This window comes from Lepisma saccharinum, chromosome 15 (genome assembly GCF_977018435.1).
Source record: "Lepisma saccharinum chromosome 15, izLepSacc3.1, whole genome shotgun sequence".
Classification (NCBI taxonomy): Eukaryota; Metazoa; Arthropoda; class Insecta; order Zygentoma; family Lepismatidae; genus Lepisma; species Lepisma saccharinum.
In genome coordinates this window covers 13,587,630-13,610,394 of record NC_139243.1, presented here as the reverse complement: position 1 = coordinate 13,610,394, position 22,765 = coordinate 13,587,630, and the positions used below count along the sequence as shown (strand labels likewise).

General features: G+C 38.4%; 1 protein-coding gene across 4 annotated transcripts in view; it reads right to left on the bottom strand.

The window, feature by feature from the left end:
* Positions 1 to 22,765, bottom strand: part of LOC145999604 (uncharacterized) — a 107,811-nt gene that overhangs the window by 2,942 nt on the left and 82,104 nt on the right. Inside the window, exon 4 of one of the 4 annotated variants that reach the window (XM_083136654.1) lies at positions 1,496 to 2,079. The exons of 1 other annotated variant lie outside the window; for it this stretch is intronic. In XM_083136654.1, the coding sequence (XP_082992780.1) occupies positions 1,593 to 2,079 (487 nt within the window). In that variant the 3' untranslated portion in view covers positions 1,496 to 1,592. Of the gene's footprint in view, positions 1 to 1,495; positions 2,080 to 5,902; positions 6,344 to 8,731; positions 9,457 to 22,765 lie in introns of those variants that run through there. 2 more of the 4 variants (XM_083136660.1, XM_083136659.1) reach the window with 2 other exon arrangements.

The window sequence follows — 22,765 nt, the reverse complement described above, 5'->3', positions numbered from 1 at the left end:
CTTCATTTACAATGTTGTATATAGCATACGTTTGTTTAATATGCCACAGCTTAAAACTATGAGGGTTATTTTTTAAGTAAGGTCCGTTTTACAATAAAAATGAAGTAAGTAAATGTTTTTCAAGAAACCATTTATTTTCTGAATTTACATACCCTTCTCTATTTTTCTACATAATTTCCTTGCTGGTTTAAACATTTATCGTAACGAACTACGACTTTTTGGATACCCTCCTCACAGAACTCTGCCGCCTGTGATGATAGCCAGTTACTCACGGAAGCTGAGTTAATTGTTGTTCCTTGCAGCAAAAAGTCCACTAACAAAACACCCTGCCTGTTCCAAAACACAGTTGCCATGATGCTGCTCAAAGAATGCCGTATTCACATACAGACCTTGCGCCTAGCGACTACCACCTCTTCCGCCATCTGAAGACCTTCCTGGGCGGTAAGCGTTTAGACACTGATGAAGAAGTGAAAACGACCATGAGTAACTGGCTATCATCACAGGTGGCAAAGTTCTTTGAAGAGGGTATCCAAAAAGTCATAGTTCGTTACGATATATGTTTAAACCGGCAAGGAAATTATGTAGAAAAATAGAGAAGTGTATGTAAATTCAGAAAAAAAATGTTTTTTTGAAAAACATTTACTTACTTTGTTTTTATTGCAAAATGGACCATACTTAAAAAATAACCCTCGTATATTTTTCTACCTGCTGACAACGAATACTAGCGTTGCCAAAAATATGAGACAATAAATTGAAGTTTTGGATTATTTTTTTAACACTATGACAGACTCACTATATAGTGAGTTATAATAACCAACATAATGAGATAACTAAAATTAACTAAACTTCATGGTACAACAGCCTCTAAGAGCTAGGGCCTGCCAAGCGACTATTCATTGGGTGATGTACAGTCAGCACATAAAGTCCCATCACCATTGTTTTCTGCCTGTCAAGAAAGGAGCCCACTACTTCTTTTCAAGTGGCTCCCCAATTGTCCTTACGATGCTGGGTGAACACAGACATTTTTAGGGCTCCCTCGAGGAATCGGACCCAGGGCCTCACACACCAAAGGCGAGAGCGCTAACCATTTGTCTACGTGGGAGCCTACATAATGAATGAGTTAAAATAAAGATAAAAAATGCATGAAACCTTAATTTCTCACTCCAATATGCATTTGTAGTAATGTGGCAAGGATAGGAAAAACATAGTTATTATTCTTATAACAGAAATGAATGCGATAACTAAAACTTTTACTGCAATTTAAAAAATGTGTACATATTATTACTGCACAAAGCAAAAAAGATATTTAAACAATTAACATTTACAGTACTGCTCTAATTTAAAAAAAATTACAGTCCATTTCCATACAAGTTTCTTAACCACAGCTGTCTGAAAAACATAATGCAAAGTTTGAATATAAATTTAGTGTTGTACCAAAAAGTGATATAGGAACATACATAGATGTCAAAAAGCTTTGTCAACAAACATATAGTCAAGTTTTAATACAGATTTGAACAGATAGTGTTAACAAATGTGACAAATTGTATCTCATTTCTCTATATGTAGAAATAGAATTGTAGTGTAGCACACTATCATAAATCTTTGAATGTGGAGTGTTCTGCAATAGAATGTAAGTCCAATTCTTGTTTCTCAATGAAGCATTTCTTGCATATGTTACACATGTATGGCTTTGGTGCATGAATTCTCAAATGCTGATTAAGGTTACCCTGGTGAAGGAATATCTTATCACAAACTGGACACTTGTAAGACTTCTCCCCTCTGTGAACCTTTTCGTGGAGTTTCAAGTTAAATTTTCGAGAGAAACGTTTGTTGCAGATTAAACATAAGAAGGGTTTCTCTTTCATATGGATTCTCATGTGTCTAGTAAGATAATATTTTAATGAAAAAGTCCTATTACATTCACAACAAGTGTAATGTTCTGTACTTTCAGTTGAATTTAACGGTGATTCTCTTCTCCGTGTGTTCTCTGTAGTCATCAATTGAACATCAGTGGTTGTTGAATGCAGATGCTGAAAACAGCCTGCACTGTTATCCTTTGCACATGATTTGCTGAAATGCCTGAAAAAAAGCAACATATAAACATGTAAAACTTCAAGAATAGCTTCAAAATCTATGACGAATGAGACATTAGTTCACTACACTTTACAGTAGTTCTACTTTTATTTTGGTTATTTCTAGGGTGACCAGATCACTATGAGCAAAAAAGTATGACACACTATCCGATAGTTACTAGGAAATGCTAACAGAAATGTGAAATATTCAGTTTCAAAATAACAAATTTTTAAATGAACTTCTGAGCACAAAATTTCCAAACTTACAATCAACAACCAAGCTTCACTGAGAAACCAGTTTTTCTCTGTAACTTTCCTGTAATTTTCTGTTTCTCTAACTGAAAGAAATACAGTAAAACATGTAACAGACACCTCCACATTACAGACATTTTTAAATTCCTGGCAGAAATACATGGGGTTTAATGGCAATATTACTTCTCAATAACGGACACTGAAAACTACCTCCCCAATGCAAATAAAACTTCTTAATAAAGGACAGCCTGAAAGAAAACGGTCGCAATCCCTGGAATTTGACACAACAATGGCCAGTATTTCAAACTAGCGTGCATTGTTTCATGTTACACCGAACATATTTCATTTTAAAAGTGCAGACAGTAGACAGTATTCGTTGTGGTTATCTTGAGAAGTGTGTCATTTTGAATGCAGTAATTTAACAAAGGATTACACTATGTGTACTGTATTTTCTTTTTTTAAATTTGTAATGTATGTAGGGATACTTTAGTAAATTTAAATTCACCGTATGTAGTACATATTTTGTTCTTTGAATGTAGAAAAAGAAAACACGTTATGTTCGTTAAGTACTGTAATATGCTTATCCAATTGTGTAACATCCTACACTTTTTTTCTGAATAGCGGAAACTTCTTAATAATGGACATTTATTTTTCCTCCAGGCCTGTCCATTATTGAGAAGTTTTATTGCATGTCACTGTTCAAAATATAGACCATGTCTGGGAAAAAGAGAGCATCTGGTACACCTAGATATTTTACGACACTATTAATCATGTCAATGACGTTGAATGATGAGCAGATGACAGGGGGTCATTTTGTCCGTCGACTCCGTGAATGTACAACATGCAATGGTGGCTATCTACCTGATTAAAACAAGCATATAAACCAGAATTTACGTAAATTATTTAAGGAACTTAGAGGCTGGTTTATGGTTTATGTACGTCAGTGATCATTCTCCAACACAACCTTTTGTCAACTGGGTTTCCATCCCAGTTGTATATGGGGAGGGTGAGGGACCTGACTAGAAAGTAAGTGAGTGGCTATTTATATATATATATATATATATATATATATATATATATATATATATATATATATATATATATATATATAAACAGGCACCATACATGCTTAGTTCCAACACTGCAAACAACTTAGGCAGCAGAATGGGCTTATTCTTTTCTGTTTCTGTGCCGCACTCGTTGATACCTGAAGGAAAATTTTCCCTTTACAAAATTTTGTGAAAAATAACAAAATTGCCAGAAAAATTTAAACTTGTCGGATTCCTGTTTTTGTTTTATTTATATGCCTGCATTGGTGTTTTATTTCTATTGTATCTAATTCATCTACATAAATACAATAAAAATAATTGTTGTGGTAAACCAGGTCAAATCCTCAAGATATGCCACTGGTGAACATCACTGAAACAGAAGGTTAAAGTAACTGCAATAAATTTAATGAAAAATGCTTTTCAACTTTCATTTCCTGTACATAAATGATTCAACGTAGAAACTTATTCACATGTTTTATTGAAAGTTAACAAATCATATGGTTTTTACTATTATTCGAGCTAACATAACAAATGAAGCAATTAGTGAATGAAAATGCAGTTGAAAACAAAGTGAAAGTAAAATTATCTTAATCCTTATTCTTGACAGTATTGTCAAGTATCAAACATTAATATTTTAAAATATTTTAGCAGAAGTAAATCATGGTTAAAAATTTCTTACACAGAGACATAAAAGTTTTATTTACTTTAGTGACATGTTCGCAGAGTCCACTTGCCACATAGGCATACATATCATCATTTTGTTATATACTCGTATAAAGGGTGCATGAGGTATTTGAGGACACGTTAGAGGCAGTACAAAAAAACATCAATATCTGACTAACAACGAAATGTATTGATGCAAAACTCGTTAAACAGATGCAGTAATGGTTGGAGTATAAGGTTATTCTATTTAACCACCTTCAGACATTCTCTGGGATTTTTTACCTCAAAAACAGTTATTTTGACATCCAAAAATCTGTTCACATCCAGCCACATCCATTCTGTATGGTGGTTGACTCACCCTCTGTGCAATTACCGTACATTACACTGCCATCTAGTGATGAGTCCAGGTACTGTGGGTGCCACATTCTTTGGGACATATGATCATATTGTGGTACCATTGTTTAATTTATTCTATACTTCTTCTAACTTTCAAATATTCTGCTTAGTAAAAATGTAGAACAAGCACTATAACAAATATGAACCAAAGTGAGTGTTTTTTCCAACTAGCATTATTGTTAGGCCTACATACATTCTATATAGCTAAGTACCCAGAATTTTCTTGAAGTGGGATATGAAGATTAAGGGTTGGGTTGCAAGTTAGGTTTCAGTAGTAGGTGCTATATAGTAGCAAAACCAATATCACTTTGACACAACAGCAATACCAGTGATGATACTCTGATTCCCCCAATATCGATGGCAATACTTGCAAATGGAAATAATTTAAAGTAGGTCAGAAAATTTAATAATTGTAATACAGACTTTTTTGTTGGAATTATAACATATCAATCCACCATAGTTTTTGTTAAAATATTCATAATTTGAAGCTAGATTTTTTAACAACAGAATCGACTTTTGCCTACAATGCTCTTGCCAGAACAATGAAAAATTATGCAGTTCTGAATAATTTCTAGGATATTTGGACTCAATGAAGTGTTGCATGGCATTTGTGTAAACATTGCGATAAACCCAGACTCAGAAAAGTATCAACTGGTATTGGTGATTAAATTCCAAGCAATATTTTCAGATACGCTAGTATTGGCTGCTCTCTATTCATGCATCTAGTGGTGAATCCAAAAGTGAAAGTTGGGATGCAAATTTTAGTGGGATACCTCACATCACCGAGAATCAATTCTAACCTACACACATACTCTTTTATGTGAACAATATATATAGTACTGTGCAGTGGAACAAAGCTGAGTTCCATGTTCTAGAGATTAGAGTATTGTTTCGCAAAAATAGGGGTCCAAGTGTGAATGTATGGTTATTGTTGTATGTCGTTATTATAATTCCTCGCATTGCCAAGGTAAACTGAACAATATGATATCAGGAGCAAAGTGAATTAAGAAAGAAAACAAAAACCTAGTATCTCAAAGAGGCACATTGAATTATGGTTCAGATCCAAATTTAAACTGTAGGTCCAGTTCCAATTAGCCTATCACAAGCATAAAGTGAACTGAAATCAAACTTTAAAAAAAAATTCTCGAACCTGTTGAACTTGGTGGTAAAAGAACAATGAGTCTTCCAAAATATTAGGCATAATAATATATAAAAATACTAGTCAGTTGGGAGGGGTAATATCACCTTCCCCATGGATCTGCGCCCGCATTCATCCTACTTTTCATAAAAAGGAGAGATAGGTGAAAGAAGGGATTAAAATCCTCATAAACCATTTGACATTATATTCTTGACACAAGATTCTACGAACAATAACTGATTTTAGCACTTTTTTTCTACCACTTTGACATCCAGCTATTTCACTCAGCAAACTGCATGATCAACATGATCATGATTACACTACACACTATATCACAAAAATATTAAAATTAATACACTGCACTTTTATAGCTTTCGAGCATTAGCTACTTTTCCGATGTACCACTTGAATCAAACCCCACAGTGGACATCGAATACAACTCACTGTGGGATTTTAAATGATGATGAAGGCTTCCTTGATGAGCGTACGCTTTCTTGCATACTGGGCACACAAAAGGCTTCTCCCCACTGTGGCTTGTCTTGTGTCTTTCCAGGAACGATTTAAATGCGAACGTTTTCTTGCATTCACCACAAGCATACTTTTTGTCAGCAGGATTCACTGATCTTTTGCATTTCTGTGACCGATTTCTTGCATCGGTACTCCGTATCTTTGTTCCAACTGAGCTATTTGGATACAAGGCATCATTTCCCAGTGCCAGTGTATAAAAGTCTCTATTGTTTACTATATCCTGTCCAGTTTTAGCGAAAAGATACCTGAAAAATGAAGAAGACAGCTTTACTGTAAAACTTCTACATATAGAGGGAAGAAGCATTAGAATAGGTCAGAATTCCATCTAGGATTTATTTCCATTAAATACTACATATAAGAGAAACTGAATCAAGGTTTCCTGTTTACAGGAACATATGTTAGTCTATGTTGAGGTGCTGGATGCCTCATTTGCACTTGTACTTTTCTTACTTTAAGTAGTTTTTCTGCAATTGTAATTACGATCAGGGGTTGGCAAAACTAAAAATAATTCAGGTATGCCAACCTCTTTTTCTCAAGAGCCATATGTATATATAATACATCTAAGAAAGCCATGAATCCAACTAAGAAAAGGTTACACATTTTGAAATGTGATCTAAACACATTTATTTATTAATACAAGGCGGCTCAACTATACAACACATTCTAATATATGGTCCCTCTACCGTATTACTGTATATTTTAAAATTAGGGTACCAACAGTGAAAAGAATTATAATGGCAAGTTTATTACTCTGATTTAATCATATACGTGATACAGAAAAAACACAAACAATGAAAAACACATACTGTACTTGTTATTTTAAAAAAAAAAGGTAATGGAAATTTCCATAAGCAAACATTAAACACTAAAAAAAATCTTAGAAATGAATTTGAAAATTCAGGTGCCATGGTGACTGGGCACCCTTTATCATTATGATGAATGATAATTAGATGCTGACAAAGAACCCCTATGCCAGGCCAGGTTGAACTCAAACCTGGAAAATTTGTAGGTGAGTCAAGCAATCAATGGACTTGACCATCAAGTCAGCATACAGGCCTCGTGAGTTAAACTAGTGTATTAACTTTTAACCTGCTTTAATATTTTCTCTCTTTCCTCTGATGTTCCATTCAAGATTCAGGAAACAGATTATGGTGTGTGTCCATGAAATACCTCTCCCCTCTCCTCTCACATAAACGCACACACACAATATCTCTTCAGATGCATTAAATAACTTAACGTGGCAAAGCAGTACATGACCTAATTGTCTGGCATTTTTTATGTTATAACTGGTGATGTATTGAGGGTTGAATCATGCCCATGGATGAGTGCAACACTGATAATCCATCACATCAGCATTAATGTGCTTATTGAAGCGGATGACTTAAGTTGCTTTCTGCTAAGGAGAGGTTGGTGATGAGTAGTGCTCGAAGTAAGGAGGGAAGCAGGGTATGGTATCCACCCAGCTAGCAAAATTTTCGCAGCTGGGTGGATACCCAGCTGTCTCATTGTCACCATGTTGAACCCTAAGAGCATGCTCCAAGCTAACCACAAAGCTTGACCAAACATTCTGTCCGGTAACAGTTTTTACTTCAAGCTCTGGTGGTGAGTGTAGTGTACGGACATACTTACTAAGAACAGACAACAAGAAGCGCACAATATCCCTTTAGAAAATGGCTTAATAAAACTCCGCTAATGTAAATGACAACCTCTCCTCAATAGAAATACAACTCGCATTAGCCATTTCAAGGAGCACACAGACACTGAAGTGAAGGGTAACTGTATTGCATTCGTGGGCATGCACAACTCATACAAATGCAATTAGATTTATTTGAGCCATAGTGACTCAGCAAATGAAAAAATTCTGATAAAATTTTGTTTTCTTTCTTCTCCATTTTCTAAACTGTGCTTATTGGGACGGAATACGAAAATATTTCTCTTTCTCAAGATCATGGATTTCCCTTTTTTAAAAAAACTTCAACTCTCTACGATAAATAGTTTCCACTCAACATTTTTTTTTTGTACATCTCTGCACAAGCATAAAAGGCCCATCCACTAAAGGTTCACTTGTGAAACGTTTCCTAAGCTTCAGTGTTGCTAAAGAGCTTGTCTATGTATATTGTGATGCATAAGAAATAGTCTTAAGTGTTAACACACACACAATTGAAGCAGCCCACCGAATAACGCTGTATGGCACTTTTGGGAATGTGCTGAGTTACCAGTTGAATCATGCTGAGGCCCTGCGGCTACAGGCTACAAGCTGGCCAGTCATAAGGTCGGATGTTGCTCAAAGATTGATGCTGTGTTTGCATAAGGTTTTATGTTTTTTCTACTGTAGTCTAGTAACATACAACAGGTTTTTTCCATTGCTCTCGCATTCACTGAAATGTGCCATACAGCATTATTCGGTGAGATGCTTCAATTGTAATTTGAACTGCATTGAATTGAATCACTCTTAGATATATTAAAAAAGAATTAACATAATAATGCCATCTCAATATTTTATTAAACACTTGAACACAGTATATTACATATTCCAGGAAAATAATTAATGAAAAATTTTAACACTGTAAAATATTTAAGGTTTTTAACTCACTTGGCCAAAAAAATATTCCATTTAGTAATGTATTACTTTACAATTACATAATCAGGTATTGGTATCCATGAATTATGAATGTGTACTGGAAAAAAACAACTAATGATCCGATACATCCTTACTGTATACACACTAACATACAATACTGTGGATTCTCAATCTTAAGGAGATTTAACACCAAAGTGACACGAGTCCGGTGTTACTTTACAATTTCCACAATCGAATGAAGGCTTGTGTGAATGTTGCTGTTGATTGGTTTGTATCCAAGTGTCACATGTTGCTTTGGTGTAAAATCTTCCTTAAAGTAGAAACAAAATTTAAACTAGAACTGAATTCACCCTTCACTGATAACTTCATTTCGTCTGGTTATCTTGAGGTATTATGCAATGCACTCTCCTTACGTGCATATTAAGATTTGATGTCTGGGAAAATGACTTCCCACATACTGTACATGGGAAAGGCTTTTCACCGGAATGCATCCGGAAGTGCCTTGCAAGGTACGACCGTTTGGAGAAATGCTTGTTGCAGACGGTGCAGCTGATAACTTCCATATTCGAAGCATTGTTCCTTCCTTGCAGCTCGTGCAGGAGTGCTTCTGCTGTTGCAAATCCTAAAATGTTCTCATCCGATTCTGCCATGCTGGAGCCTTGTGTCGTGCTGCCTTCGCTTGAGCACTGAATATATGGAATTTTGACTGACGGCAAAGTTGTGGACATCAAACGCTTTCGAAACTTGCTTCTCTCTAACCCTACAACTTTATGTGACCTGAAAACAAGATTTTTGCATTTAGTATACTAATAATAAAGACCTCTCATTGGAAACACACATAGCCTTAAAAATCATTTCTAAGTTTCTGCATTTCAGAAATTGATGAGAACGCTCCAGTGTTCACACACTGACATGATATGGTGCAGATACATGTTGAAACCTGGCATAGACACTAACATTTCAGATATTTGAATGTGCTAATCTGTGTAGGTACTGTACCATTACAATGTAGAGAAGCACACATATATATAGCATATCTACATATATCATTTTATGATCTATTCATGTTCTTTTGCATTTCTTCATTATAAAAGTATGTTTTGACATCCGCTCTAACGGTGGTTAAAATTTAGGACTTGTAATGACAAATATCCCTAGGTCACATTCTATCTAAAGATATCTGTTTTGTTGTTACATGGAGATAGGTAACTTACTCTGATAAGCTTACTTTTTGTTTTTCCGCACAAATTTTCTTCACATTGAATGAAAAGTAAGCTTATCAGAGTAAATATCCAGAAGTACAATTCCTGGTGAAGATGTTGACTCAGCATGACAAGGACAATTCTCCCAACAGACCCTTGAGGACCAAGGCGTACAAAGTCCCGTTCGTTTAAATTAAGGGATCGTAGATAGGCTATGTGAAGCCTGATATTCGAAGTTATTTGGCTGCAAGAGGTGTATCGTAAGAGGAGGTATAACTCTGAAAAGCTACGTCTACACTTGACCAAGCAAGGGGGCTAGCCCCGTGAAATAAGAACAACACTCACGATTAAACTTTAAACACTACAATTGACTGGTCTGGCAGGGGTGTGAGAGAATGAAAGACAAGGATAGAGGAACGTTTGTTACCTGTAGATCTCGAAGTGTACAAGGGTGGGTGTAGCGAAGGGGGTTACGTGTGGATGTATCACCGTTGAGTAAAGCGAGACAGTCTTTAAAAATGGAAATAGATTGCACTGGCAACCTTGGTTTGGCTCCGGCCAAAGATCATATTTTCCGGCTGGAAAGGATCGGCCGTCGCGAAAGCGAGCGGTGCGGTTTCCGTGCGTGATATCTGCAGGGTGCACGATGGAAAGGGGGGGAGGTTTTGCTGCCACGGGAGGTGAGAAAATGTGCCGGGGAACAAACGAATGTACTTTGAAAAATGTTTCGTTCTTGAGAGCGAGCTGGGACGGCAGGCGCTCCCGGCGTGGATTCAAATGGAGATGCCTCCTGATTACCAACACGGGGTCGAGAAAATTCAGCAGAATTTCAGACGCTGTTCCATGCAGTTCTAGGTCACTATGCTTGTTGTGAGAAACGAACGCCATCTCTGTTTCCTGAGTCAAGACATAACAGGTGTTGAAAAGTGGGCCGCCGGAACGACTCTCTGCCCATCAAAAAGGATGGTTTAAAATAGGGACAGGTCATCATACGAGGGATGGGTGATAAATGAAATAGGCCTTTCCCCCGCTTGGGGAATGTGAAACGGCGGTCGGAAATCCAGAACCTCGTCCTGCATGCAAGCGTTCACGGGAGGGTGGATCTCATTGAGATAGGAGCGTGGAGCGTGGTGTTGAAGATGCACTTCCAGCTCCGAGTGTGCACTGACTTGGAATAGTACGCTAATATGTATGGCCGCATTTACTATGGTAAAGCCTATATTTTCATAAGTGTGATAAGTATCGATGCTATTTTCGCTTATTATATGGTCCTAGTAATATAAGCTGCAGCAGGAGACTGCGTGAAAGCGGGTCGTGAGCGGGAAACGATGAAGCAGGCAGCTTATAAGTAAAAACAAATAAATCACTATTACCGTTATAAAGATGAAAGTACCGAACTATAGTGATAAGTACGTGCTTAACGAATTATTTCTTTAAAACTTAACGCTTGCACCGTTGAGAAAAACAAAGTTAAAACTGTTATGATACAAGTAACGCCATATTGTAGGTCTATGCTGTCAGTAACTATATACTTATTCAGGTGTGGGAGCAAGCCACAACTCTTCTGACTAAACGGGATAATAATAATCTAACCGTCGCTTAATTACTTAATGAAGCTGACTTCGCTTCATACACTGATTTATTTATTCATTGTCTCTTCATTGGCGCAGCACCTTTAAATCTCTGTCGTCGTTATTTATCTCTCTATATTTAATGTAACTGGAATGAACTCTGAGCACAATTATTACGAAGGTGCAGTGAGGTATAGTTTCCCGTGCAAGCGACAAAGGTACTATTTGTATAAAATCTATTAAATCCTTCCACTGTAATGCAAAAAAAATTATATACATAAAAATGTGAACGTATTTTTAACATCAGTTTCATCCATCCGCACACCAAACTCGTGAAGAATGTACTTCGTGTAAGTCATTTATCGTGTGCTCAGCACACGACTTGATAAAAAATTCAAAAGCCTTCGGCTTGCGTCGTCCTTTCCCCTCTGTTAAACAGAAGGTGCCCCTGGGGGGACTTGTATATAATATAATAAGCGCATATTAACTGAATTGTTAACTTATTGTTGAGACTACTACACTGTGCGCTACATAGAAACACTCATAGTGTTATTTAACATCTCTTACTTCTTCGTGACCTTAATTTTTCTGGTGTGGGTGACGTACAGTCTGCACTACGTGCAGCTGCGGTGATTGGCGAAAAACAATACCTTTCACAACATTTTCGCATAAGAGAAGGGAGATATTTATTTATTAGCGATGCATGTATGAAGTTAAAATTATTGTTGAAAAAAAAAAATTTCCTGTCTGATCGTTGCTGCTCATTGACCACGGAACTAAAAAAGTTATAGGTGACCGTCGGTAAGTAGCAAAAAAGGGCGGGGGGGGGGGGGGAATATGGCAACCTTGCCTTATTCCCGGTGTTCGCTAATCTTCATGGGGCGGATGATACAGTTTAAGATGCTGTATCCCGATCTCGTCAATAATCACCTGACCGCGCTTATTTGTGAATTGGACCCGATACGAATTAGGGTGAACGCGTTCGATTACAGTACCAGGTCCGGTGAAACGTCCAGAAAATTTTCTAGAAGTTCCGATGCGCTGGGTGGCATCGAAAATAAGGACTTCATCGCCCTTATTAAACAAGATTTGAGAATGTCGTCGGTCATAAGCTGGCTTAACGGCGTGGTGGCGAGCTTGGAGATGTTCTGCGGCAGCTGCACGTGCCTTATCCAGGATTTTAAATCTCATTTCATTCTGTACGCTTGCACACACGCTCCTATGGAGCATCGCGGACCAGGGAGTACGGGGTTCGAAACAATGCAAAAGATAGAATGCCGAATAACGCATATTCTGCTGGCAGGCCGTATTATAAGAAAAGAGGGCGGGGCCAAGATACATTTCCCAATTAGTGTGGGATAAATTTACATAGTTCTTGAGAATCTGTTGCAAACTGCAATGTCCTTTCTCCTGAATACCCAAGGAATTATGACACGCCGTGGGCGCGAACTTGAGGTTTACTCCGAGCTTTTCATTCAACTCCTGGAAAAGCTTAGAGGTAAACGTGCTTCCTTTATCGGTATGGATGTTCTCCGGGACCCCCCAACGGAGTATAATCTCTTCATACAGAAAGTCGGCCGCCGTTTGAGCCGACACGTCGGGAGTCGAACGTGCGACCATATACCGGGTTGAAAAGTCAGTCGCAGCGAGTATGTATTTATGTCTGAGCGGTCCTAAAGCGGGATAAGGGCCACTGAAGTCAATCGCGATGGATTGGAATGGTTTTTGCGGCGGATAAGTTAATAACTCGCCGGCCGGATAACCGGGCGGCTTCTTATTCGCTTGGCACTCTGCGCATTCCCTGATTTTCCGCTGTATGAAGTTCTTCATAAAGGGAAAATAAATTTCTTTGAGGGCTCGATTGTAAGTTTTGGAAAAGCCCATGTGGCCGCCTCCGGTCGGCAATGAATGGAGAGATTCAATCACCGTGTCACGTGTCTGTGCACCCGACGCCATTCGATGGAGCCGATAGAGCAACCTATTTTCGATGGAATGGTAACACGCCTGCCGTTGGAGGGGGGCGGGGGCTTGGCTGCCCTTCCCCTGTGGATCCTCCAAAATGCGAATGATACTGCCAAGGGTTTCATCCGCGCGCTGATGAGAGGCAATATCAATGGTTTTATCCTGCATGAATAAAACCTTGGTCTCTTCCAGTTCTGGCGCGTCGTCGGTCGGTTCGATACCAGTATCCCAGGACAAGGGGTCCGCCGGATTTTGAGTACCGCGGCAATGGGAAACCGTAAAAAAATATTCATCTATCGATAACGACCAACGTAATAGTTTAGGGGAGAGAGATTTCGCGGTGCGCAGATACGTTATACTTTTGTTATCGGTAAACAAAAAGAAATGGCATCCTAAAAGATAGAACCTGAAGCTCTTTAACGTATAAAGAATGGCCAGCAGTTCAAGTTCAATGATCCCGAGCCTAGTCTCGTGATCTCACAAGGGAGCCACGCCCCTTCAGTGTTTTGTTGCATCAATATCCCGGAAATCGCGGTAGTCGATGCATCAGTATAAACCCGAACTTCTTTGTCAGGCTTATACGGCAAGAGAACGGGGGCCGTACACCCACTCTTGTATAATAGTAATTTTATTGGGGGTTGGTGTAAATAAATTGTCTTCTAGAATTGACTGGTATGGTCGGGCTCGCGTTACTTCCCTGCGTGAATTTAATTTTTTGCCCCAGGCAGGTGTGTCGTATCATGCCCAAGGCATGACTCGAATCCGGGACCCTGGGCGCCATAGTCCGATAGCCTAATCATTTCATAAAAAGGGCCCGAGTATGAAAGAAGCTGGAAAGAGCTTCTTTCAAGCAAATGCCACATGCGATCTTCAGCGGATGTAAAAATCCGCTGATACGAATTCTTCCGGAATTGCAGGGAAGATACTGGAAACACAGGTTTACGCTGAAAGCACCGTTATTGAGAGATGCGGTCACTCAACGGCCAAAGTTTGAATTTCGTTTAAATAGTTTGAGAGAATATTTCTCCCCCCAGTCGGTATCTGAAATCTATCGCGTGCACAGTCGGTGCCTTGGAATTATACAAGTTGTTGAAATAAGAAAGTTATGGCATGAATAGTTGTTACCAAACGTTACAAAAGGAGTTACAGCGAGGAGTAGTACAATATCGGAAAGGAGTTTTATTTCAGGAGAGTTCATCAGAGTTTCATCAACGTCGATCGTCACTTTGAGATCTACAGGTAACGAACGTTCCTCTATCCTTGTCTTTCATTCTCTCACACCCTTGCCAGACCAGTCAATTGTAGTGTTTAAAGTTAATTGTGAGAGTAGTTCTTATTTCACGGGGCTAGCCCGCTTGCTTGGTTAAGTGTAGACGTAGCTCTTCAGAGCAATACCCCCTCTTACGATACACCTCTCGCAGCCAAATAACTTCGAATATCAGGCTTCACATACCCTATCTACGATCCCTTAATTTAAACGAGCGGGACTTTGTACGAAGGTGTGTGATATGGATTTTCGTTGATCAGCATATACTATCCTACCACTCCTGTTTCCTGTCTGGAAACAGAAGACTACACATGTTGCTTTCAAATCACTTCCAATGATGTTGTGTCAACATTGACATTTTGAAGCTCCTACTGGGTGTAGAATCCAGGACTGCTGAATTGATTGGTTTGATTTATTTTGTTTCACATTGCTGCCACTTTTGGCTAATTTGAAAGATGAGGATGAATGATGATACGATGAGGGACACTCAAAGAACACCCATGCCAAGGCCAGGATTCGAACCCCTAGCATTGTACAGTGTGTTTCAAAAGTCACGCAACCCAAACTTTGAAAATTTATATCACAATAACCGTAAGAGATATTTACATCGGGTTTGATGCATTATAAAGCCTCATCCTTTGAGATATTTTTCAATGCTTAACATTATCAATTTATTCCATACAGAAAATTAAATAAATTAATAACTGGTGGACAACAGCATAAATTTTTTTCCAGAAAACTATATAAGAAATTATGAGAGAGTTAATTACACATCTGATGACTGATCCCATGTTAATCTGTCATTTGCGACTAATAATGATAATGTGCAGCATTTGATTGATTTATGGGTTGAGTGAAAAAGTGCCATTTTTCGAACATATCTCCGTAGCTGGCAACACTAGCACGTCGAAATTTTGTCACCAGACGCACACAATATGTGCCTAAGTATTGACCATACACTTACGTGTAAAATCATAAATCATGATTTTGTAGCGAAATTGAACTCTTGAGAGAATCCTAGGCTGCCCCTGGCTACCCTGAATTTTCTTTGCTCATGCTTCGCCACTACAGTGCCTGGTTGATTCAGCATGGCATATTCTTTGGAGAAGCGCGTGTGCATTGTTGAAGAGTATTTTACTACTCATTCTTACACTCATGTGCAAGAAGTTTTTCAAGATAAATACCCTGCTTCTGCTGTACCTCACAAAGCAACTGTTTTACGACTAGTGCATCGATTTCGAGAAACTGGAAGTGTATGGGACAAAACAAGAAATGGTCGCCATCGTTTTTAACCGATGTGCGTACATGCCTGGAACAATCTCCAACCAAAAGCCTGAGGAAACTTGCATCTTAAGCGGACTTGTCACTTTCCAGTGCTCATAGGGCTGTGAAGAAAGCTACCCTAAAACCATATCGCGTTCGCGCTGTTCAAGAATTGCGACACCTTGATAAGGATACACGTTTGAAGTACTGCAGGTTGTTTCAATATCTCATCGAAGAAAATGGCATCATTAATTAATTCCTTGTTTTCCACTGTTGAAGCTTGGTTCCATTTGAATGGTTATGTCAACATCCAAAACAGCAGAAAATGGTCTTCTGAAAATCCTCATGCGTACCACGAGGTACCGGTCCATCCACAAAAACTTGGAGAATGGTGTGCCGTATCCCGACGACATATTGTGAGTCCCATTTTATTTGAGTGAATAGTCGATGATATTGTGTATCGAGGTATCATCACTCAGTTCATTTCCCTGCTTTAAGAGAATGAACGCGATTGCTGGTTTCAGCAAGATTGAACCTATGGCATTTTTCGTGAGTTTTTCATGAAAGGATTATTTCCAAAAATTTGTGGCCCCCAGATCACCAGATTTATCCTCTCTAGATTTCTATATTTGGGGTTACCTCAAAGGAGTAGTTTACAGGACACATCCAACCACCCTGCAATAATTCAAGACCAACATTGAAACTGCAATTTTGAACATTAAGGAGGAAACACTTCACCGAGTTTCAACCAACATGCTTAAAAGAGTGTGAGCATGTATCCATGAGAAGGGATCCCGCTCTGAGCATCTCCTGTAAAAGTGACACATTTGCTATTGTTGTCAGACTGTTTCTCTTTTCTGACTTGACAGCAATCAACAATATCAAACACCAACAAATGATCCCACAAATTGTTAAGAGTTGGTATTTACAGTTGAAGATCAATTCCCGGATGTTTTCAGCAAATTAACAATGTTTATAAAATATTGTAATTGTTTTTGTTCGGATAAATGATAACAAATTTATTAACCCAGTGATAGCCTACATGATTAGTTTAGTGATTTAATCGGAACACTTAATGTCCAAATTGTAAAAATAATAATAATAAAAAAGTAGACACAAACACAAAAAGCCTCGACAAAATCCGGACGTGTAGTAGCCGCACTTATGACTCGCCCTTACCATTTCGTAACAAGCTCTCGTCAGCCTTGTTAGAATGGCAGGTTTGTCAGGAGCGTAGAAATTTACACTTAAAAGTCAAATTTCGGTGCAAAATTATGATTTTGATTTTTCACATAAATGTATGGACAATACTTAGGCACATATTGCATCCATCTGGTGACAAAATTTCGACCTGCTAGTGTTGCCAGCTACAGAGATATGTTCGAAAAATGGCACTTTTCACTCAACCCATACAATCGCCAGTCATAAATTAATCAAATGATGCACATGATCATTATTAGTCGCAAATGACAGATTGACATGGGATCAGTCATCAGAAGTGTAATTGTGACTCTCCAATAATTTCTTATATAGTTTTCTCACTCAAAAGTGCATTTCTGGAAAAACTTTAACGCTGCCATCCCCCAGTTATTAATTGATTTAATTTTCTGTATGGAATAAATTGATAATGTTAAGCATTGAAAAATATCTCAAAGGATGAGGCTTTATAATGCAGCAAACCCGATGTAAATATCTCTTACGGTTTTCGTGATATAAATTTTCAAAGTTTGGGTTGTGTGACTTTTGAAATACACTGTAGCATCATGTGATAATCACATTGCCACGAAGGCTGGTAGGACTGCTGAAGCCAAATATGAGAGCACTAACCATTTAGCAGTTTGGGAGCTTTTCAATGTGAAGCTGCTTGACAGGACTTAGCCCTCTATTGACTGTTGGGAAACAGACTATAGTATCCGAGTACCAAAATGTAACAAGGCAAGATACGGATCAAAATCCATATCATCGCTGGCAAGTAAGGCTGTAGCCTGGAGAAAGGAGAGAAATTTGGCCAAATTTAAACAACAAATTAAGATGTTAATCTACGAATACTGACACCCTGCCTCATTTGCCTCATTGCCTCCTTCACATATACTTACTTAATTTCTATTTATTGTGTGTTTTTATTCCCTGTGTATTTTTATTCCTTGTGTATTTTTATTCCTTGTGTATTTTTATTCCTTGTGTGTTTCAATTATATAGGCACACTTATATTTTTCCATATTTATACATTTATAAACAGTTAGCAGAATTGTATAGCTTAACAAATTAATCCATGTAGGGCAAAAAGCTGTTTCTATAGTAAGATAATCCGTGTAAAAATACTGTAAGCTTAAGTGTAATCCTACTTCAAGTAACAAATAATAATAATAATAATAATAACAATGAGGAGAGGTGTAACAAAACACAACTATAATGTTTGTATATCATTTACTTTGCAGAAAAGAAAACATACATTCTAAGCTTTCACAACCAAACTTGAACCACAATCTTAGAATTCTTCAGTTCCAAATGCAACTTAAATAGCTGCATAATTCTTGAATGTGTATGCATTTACATTTTCGAAAATTCTACATTTAATAATAGGGTACAATTCCACTTAGCAAGCAATGAATAATCATATACAAAATTACCAAATTTCTGTTACACTGTGAGCCTTTTGGTTTACCCAGCACTTCACAAATATCTTGTCCTCAAAAATCATGTAAATAATTAAGTTCTACAACCTCTGACAATAAAGTTCGGTGAATGATCCTGAATATCGAAAGTAGACGAATTCTTAATGAAACCTACCTTACTGTCCTTCGAAGTAGTCCCCTCCCATGCACCATTGAGAACGGCTGTACATGTCCTGGAAACTTTTAGAAAAGTCTTCTTTCGGGATGGTGTTCAAGACCCTCATCACGTTCCGTTGGATGTCCGGAATATCCTCAAATCTCTGACCTTTCAAAGCGATTTTGAGGCGTGGGAAGAGAAAGAAATCTGGAGTATTCAGATCCAAATTTCTTGCAATGCATTGCTACAGAGGATGAGAGCTGGTGTGTGAGGTACGACCCTGAAACGTAAAAATCACGCATCAAGACGATGCTTATCACTTTCTTTGACAGTGATGGCATGATCCACAAGGAATTCCTGCCGGAGGGAACAACAATTTTTCCACCTTGGCCTTCTTCCGACGGGGTGACGTAGAACGCCATTCCATGCTTTGGCGTTTCGTTTCAGGGTCGTACCTCACACACCAGCTCTCTTCCTTTGCAGCAATGCATTGCAAGAAATTCGGATCTGAATACTCCAGATTTCTTTCTCTTCCCACACCTCAAAATCGCTTTGAAAGGTCAGAGATTTGAGGATATTCTGGACATCCAACGGAACGTGACGAGGGTCTTGAACACCATCCCGAAAGAAGACTTTTCTAAAAGTTTCCAGGACATGTACAGCCATTCTCAACGGTGCATAGCCATGGGAGGGGACTACTTCGAAGGACAGTAAGGTAGGTTTCATTAGGAATTCGTCTACTTTCGATATTCAGGATCTTTCACCGAACTTTATTGTCAGAGGTTGTACCTATATATGTTTTGGGGAGTTTTATTTATGAGCTCTTACGTGCTTTACATAATTGCTTCTATCAGAAAATGCCTTCTGGCAGATAGAACAAGCATAGGGTTTTTCACCTGTATGTACCCTGAAGTGTTTCTTAAGATCAGAGCTCTGCATACACCATTTACCACATTCCTTACATGCATATTTTTTAAAACTGCTATGATCGACTTTCAAATAATGACCTTTCTTTGAATCTCCAACTTCACTTTTATTTCCCAAAACAGACCCACGTGTCCTCCCCTGTGAGCCTCCTGAAACACCAAGTCTTCTTGGCAGAAACCTGCAAATGAGATAATTCTTTTCTTATGAATGGATACTTGTATGTATGTTGACACTAACTACTTTTAAGAAAATATTTCAACAAAGTAAGTGTAAAATTAATAGCACTGAATATACCTAACATTAACAATTTTCAAAAGGAAAAAAAATAGGACACATCAATCACAACGATCATCACTCTAAATATCCCACAACATAAAGAAATCTATTTTACAGCACTTTTCTGTCAATTTTTGCTAATTGTGACAATGAGGATGAATGTTATAAAAGTGATGAGGACACACTTGCAAAGAACATGTGTGTAGAAAAAATGGCATCATACTTCAGTGTAGCTAGATAATGGGAGAAGACAGAAAGAGGCATTAGATTAAAAGATGCTTTCACCAGTGTTTTAACTATTTGCTGAATAATGGGTAGGTGGGACAAAGCCTTAGTCAACTGTGGCTAGCTCCTCCACCCCCAATAAAAAAGAACTTGAGACCAACCCTCCTGTTTTAGTAGTGCAATATCACTCAAAATCAAACACCCCTTCCCATCCTCCACAGTGACCCTGACACTAGGGATGTCTTCCCCAGTAGCCCTAGAGTGATATTCCATTGCTCACCCAACCTCAGAAACATCTTGTTCCGAAATACATACACCCACAGTTTGCACACTTACCCATAGGTGGACAACCTAACAGATTTGCATCACTTCCTCACCCTTTGTATTCACACTGCTGCAGACTTCACCCTCTACCCAAAAGGCACATTTTTTAAGCCAGGTCCGTTTGCCCATAATTTGTTATATTACTGCACATGCACACCCCTTCCACAGAAGCAGACACTATTTGGAGCCACGTTGTCAGTGCGTATGCTTCGTACTGTGTGATTGTAATGTTTAAGACGATCGAGTAGCCTGCTGACTGTGAGATACATTCAGTGATTCAGTTCTTGGCAGCAGCAGAAATTCATTGCCAGCTTTGTGAAGTGCATGTCGCAAATGCAATGAGTGATAGTGGAAATGGGTGAGAATCTTCAAGGACGGGTAAGAGAATGTGCATGATGAGCTATGCTCACCTTGGACATCTGTAATCAGCGACAATTTGGTGTGTGGTAGATGCCAAAATTCCTTGCCATCTCTTTTGGCATCTAAAAAAAGTTCCTTGGTGGCAAGCGTTCCAGCAGTGTCGAAAAAGTGAAAACGAGAATTGACGAATGGCTTACCTCATAGGCAGCTGACTTCTATGAGGAGAATCTACAAAGCTCATCGTACATTATGACAAATGTTTAAATAACCATGGACATTATGTGAAAAAATAGATCAAGGCATGTAGAATCTGATACAATATAAATTTTCACTAAAAATTTGACAGTTTTCTTTTTTTCCCTTTAATGAACCTTACTTCAAAAAAAAAAATCCCTCGTACATTCTTATCTGATAGATCTGCGGTGGCTTCCATCTGGGCAAAAATTCATCCCCCCAAAGTTCAGAAATAACCATCAGCTCATCCACCCAAATCTCCAGCTTCAGCATCCTCACACCAACAACCACAACACTAATTCAGCACTTTGTGAGGCATGGTTCTTCTTCATTTCTTGATTCACACCACCTTTAAGTGATTTCTAGCCAAGGGTGCAACCACTCTTCCTCAATTGCCATTATTCACCAATTAGTCCCACCCACCGATGCATCATTTCGGAAATGCTGGTAAAGATCCTACATATCAGTTATGTATGCAAACACAGGCCGAGACTCAACATAGCAAGTCAGTAACCACCTCAATCTGTATCCCCCTTTCTGATCCCAGCTATATATTTCTGACATTATCTATCCCTCCCACCCACCACCAGCAAACAGTTAAATGCTGGTGGAAGCAGCTTTTCATCTAATGCCTGTTGCTATCCTCTCCCATCGTCTGGCAACACTGAGGTACAATGTCTCTTTTTAAAATATAGATAGTTTCATTTTGTGTGGTACGTGTTTATTGCATTTAAATAACAAAGTTCATTGATTATGCATACACTTCAGCAACTCACCAGCAAATGTGCATTTCCTTTTTGCCATTTTCTTTGACATGGAACAGCACTTAAAACCAGAAATGGAACTATATGAAAACAGTGTTGCCATATACAAAAAAATATTTTCAAACAGCATGAGAGAAAATCAACTCATTTTTCTTTCCTTCCTCCATGGTGCAAATAGCTCATTGAATCCCACTGACACTGTTCTCTGGATCCTTAGACCAGAGCTTGCAACTATGGTGAGTCCGCACTGAAATTTTGGAGCTTTCTGTGGGAATTCATGTCAAAGGCAAACCGGATAATCATTCACCTAAACAAGAGCTCACTATGATAACTGGCGTACAATAATAAAAACAACAACAAACATGGATATATTAATTTAATTTTCAAAAATCTACTTGGACAGAAATTTTAAATAAAAAAAGAGAGAACATATCTAAAGGAAATAAATCTGCAGTGATCTGAATTTGCCAATGTTGAGAACCAACAGTGTGCCACGTCTCGTATACAGGGGGGCCTCCCCGATGGCGCAGTCATCGTCACCTTGTAATGAAGGGGTCCCGGGTTCGATACCTGGTGGAGGCTCATAATGGTTTGGATCCCACTTTAAACTGTAGGTCCAGTCCCGATTAGCCTTACTGTGCATAAAGTGGACTTAAAACACCAACTCAATCAATCAATCATATATAGGGTGATTCATATAGAACCAGCCTGATGAATTTGCTAATAATGCTGCAGGTGATGCATATAACAGATCACAATTACGACATAATAATCCGTGCACTGTGCTGAGTCGAATGGTGTGCAGATGATCTGACAGGTGGCAGCACTTATGCCACAAGGTTAAAGGACACATAGTGGTGCACATACAAACGTGTGTGCAGTGTCCAGGCATCAGGACACCAAGATCTACCAGCCCAGATTTTTCTTGTGGGGTTTACT